The 2,467-nt window shown below is 43.1% G+C and overlaps 1 protein-coding gene across 1 annotated transcript in view; it reads left to right on the plus strand.

Moving 5' to 3' along the window:
- LOC101850218 (homeotic protein antennapedia-like) overlaps positions 1-1,841 on the plus strand; it is a 47,779-nt gene extending 45,938 nt beyond the window's left edge. The window contains exon 3 of the mRNA XM_035973298.1: positions 1,032-1,841. Coding sequence (XP_035829191.1) covers positions 1,032-1,336 — 305 coding nt within the window. The 3' untranslated portion in view covers positions 1,337-1,841. The remainder of the gene's footprint in view (positions 1-1,031) is intronic.
- Positions 1,842-2,467: the final 626 nt, after the last annotated feature.

Genomic DNA, 2,467 nt, shown 5'->3' on the forward strand with positions numbered 1-2,467 from the left:
ATGATGATGATAATTATTATTATTATTACTATTATTATTATCAAAATTAAATCATTATTACCTTTATTATTCCTGCTGCTGTTGTTGTTGTTGCTGGAAGGGAAGAGGGTGGGGAAGACGGGAGGGTGGGATAGGAAGGAGGTGGGATGGGGCGGGGATGGGATGGGGGAGATTTGTCAGGGTCTCAAATTATATATACAATGTAATATACACGTCTATCAACTTTTCTCTAATAAACGTCTTTAGTGTAGCGGTTATAGGCGTTGTGTAGTGGCACGCAGAGGACCCGAGTTCGACTTCCCTAGTGGGGACGATTTTTATCGAGTACCTCGGTCTTTCTGCTGGGACGTTGTTACATCCCTTTGAGCCCGGTTTGGCCCTGACAAATAGGGTCTAAGCCTAACGTCTCGCAAATGATATCCATGGTACCGATAGGGCTGTGCAGCGTCTACATTTATTTTAGAAGGGTTCGAAATGATTGGTTTGCTTTGGGACAGGCAATGATTTTGTTTGTTAAATTAAATGTATGTTTGAGTTGTACAGTCGAGATTGTCTAAGATGGTCACCCTTTGTTGAAAAGAAAAGAGGCCATCTCAGACAGGTAGACGCCTTACACAATGCCATTATGGTTTGGGGGTTTTTTATGCAAGGAGGAAATAGGCATTGGCTGATTGTACATGTGACAGCCTTATACAGGCGGCGGTTCGAGCAGGTGACTGTATAATATTTGTCTTTCTAAACCTATTGAATTAACGGACTGACGAATGTGTATCGACAAGTTGTTTGCTTTTTTGTTTGTTTTTTGTTTGTTTGTTTTTTGGGGGGGGTTGGGGGATGGGGGTTGTCTTTCGCTCTTGTGTTGTTTGTGGGGTTTGTTGTTTTTTATTGTGGTTTTGGTTTGTTTTGTTTGTTTGTTTGTTTGTTTTTGGGGGGGGTTGTGCTTGTTGTTGTTGTTTTTTCCAAGGGGTGGGTTGAAATATAAAGACAAAATACAAGTACATTAAATACGTTCCCAACTTTTCTCCCTTCAGAAGTCCACTTCGAGCAAAAGCGCACACGCCAGACGTACACCCGGTACCAGACCCTGGAGCTGGAGAAAGAATTCCATTTCAACCGCTACCTCACCCGGCGTCGTCGTATAGAGATCGCACACATGCTGGGCCTCACCGAGAGACAGATCAAGATCTGGTTCCAGAACCGACGCATGAAGTGGAAGAAGGAGAACAATCTGCAGAAACTGACCGGCCCCGATAAGCCGATCAAAGAGGAGTGCGTGAGTCCAAGAGACTGCTCCGCGAAAGTGAAAAACGAGGAGTGTTCTTCGCCGGACTGCTAGTGGTAGCGAATCAAACTTTTGTATATTCTTATTCGGAGACTGCTCCACCCACGAAAGTGAAAAAAAAAAAAACTACGAGTGTTTTTTCACAAGAGTGCTAGTGGTAGCGAATTAGACTTTTGTATATTCGGAGACTGCTTGACGAAAGTGGAAAACGAGGAGTGCTCTTCTACGGACTGCTATAAGTGGCAAATCAAACGTTTGTAATATTATATCAGAAGAACTAAACCCCCTTTGCGGTACTGTACCTTTTGTGTCAAATTGCTTCTCCTCCACCTCCCGTGTGTTAATTCTCTTATAGACTAGTGACCTTCTCGGCCCTTGGCGAGCCGTTTCCATAAACTGTTGGGACAGTGAGTGCCCGTTCTGATAATGTTATTATAATGATCTGTTGGAATAAACCGGCAAATCTTATTTATAAGCACGAAGCAAACAACCTGTGCGCTTGGGCTTCTGCAATTGGTCGCTTTTAAGGACAAGCGGACTAACCCGGATTTCGGGGGTTTCCAGAAATCTTGACCTATACCAAAAGTGGGCATTGCCCTACCTATAGCAAAAGTTTGGTTTCATTGGTGTGTATGTGTGTTTGGTTGTAGAGAAAATTCTCTGGCGTCTTTTAAAGAAACTGAACAGGGAGCAAAATTTTTACCTTAAATTTTCTCAAAACAGCATTTTCCGGGATAGCCCCCTTGTGCTTAAAGCGACCAATTCTGCTCTGAGAATCCAGACGATTGTGTCGCAATTAACGTCTCAGAGTTCTGGGCCGACCAATGCCGTAAGCCCAGCAGTGACTAGTATAACGATCCTATCACTAAATCAACCACGCTGTTGTCACTGGCAAGAGTTAGTTTGTCACAAGAGTTGCTCTTTTATGAACCATGAGTCACTTTGATGTCGTTACTTTTCTTCTGGGTTTTGCTACTAATGACGTCATTTGCTACTGATGACATCATTACCTCTTTTCTCTTAACCTAAATAAAAACCTATTGAAACTGCCTCGGGTGTTAACCTATTGGAATAAAGTGGCGTAGCTCTTGCTCCGAGTGAAGCCAGATTACGTCTAGGAACAAACATGACCTTACGTTGGTGTCCGCCTCTAATCATATCATTGCTTCCTCAAATCAGGTCAAA

Source organism: Aplysia californica, unplaced genomic scaffold (genome assembly GCF_000002075.1).
Source record: "Aplysia californica isolate F4 #8 unplaced genomic scaffold, AplCal3.0 scaffold01112, whole genome shotgun sequence".
Classification (NCBI taxonomy): domain Eukaryota; kingdom Metazoa; phylum Mollusca; class Gastropoda; order Aplysiida; family Aplysiidae; genus Aplysia; species Aplysia californica.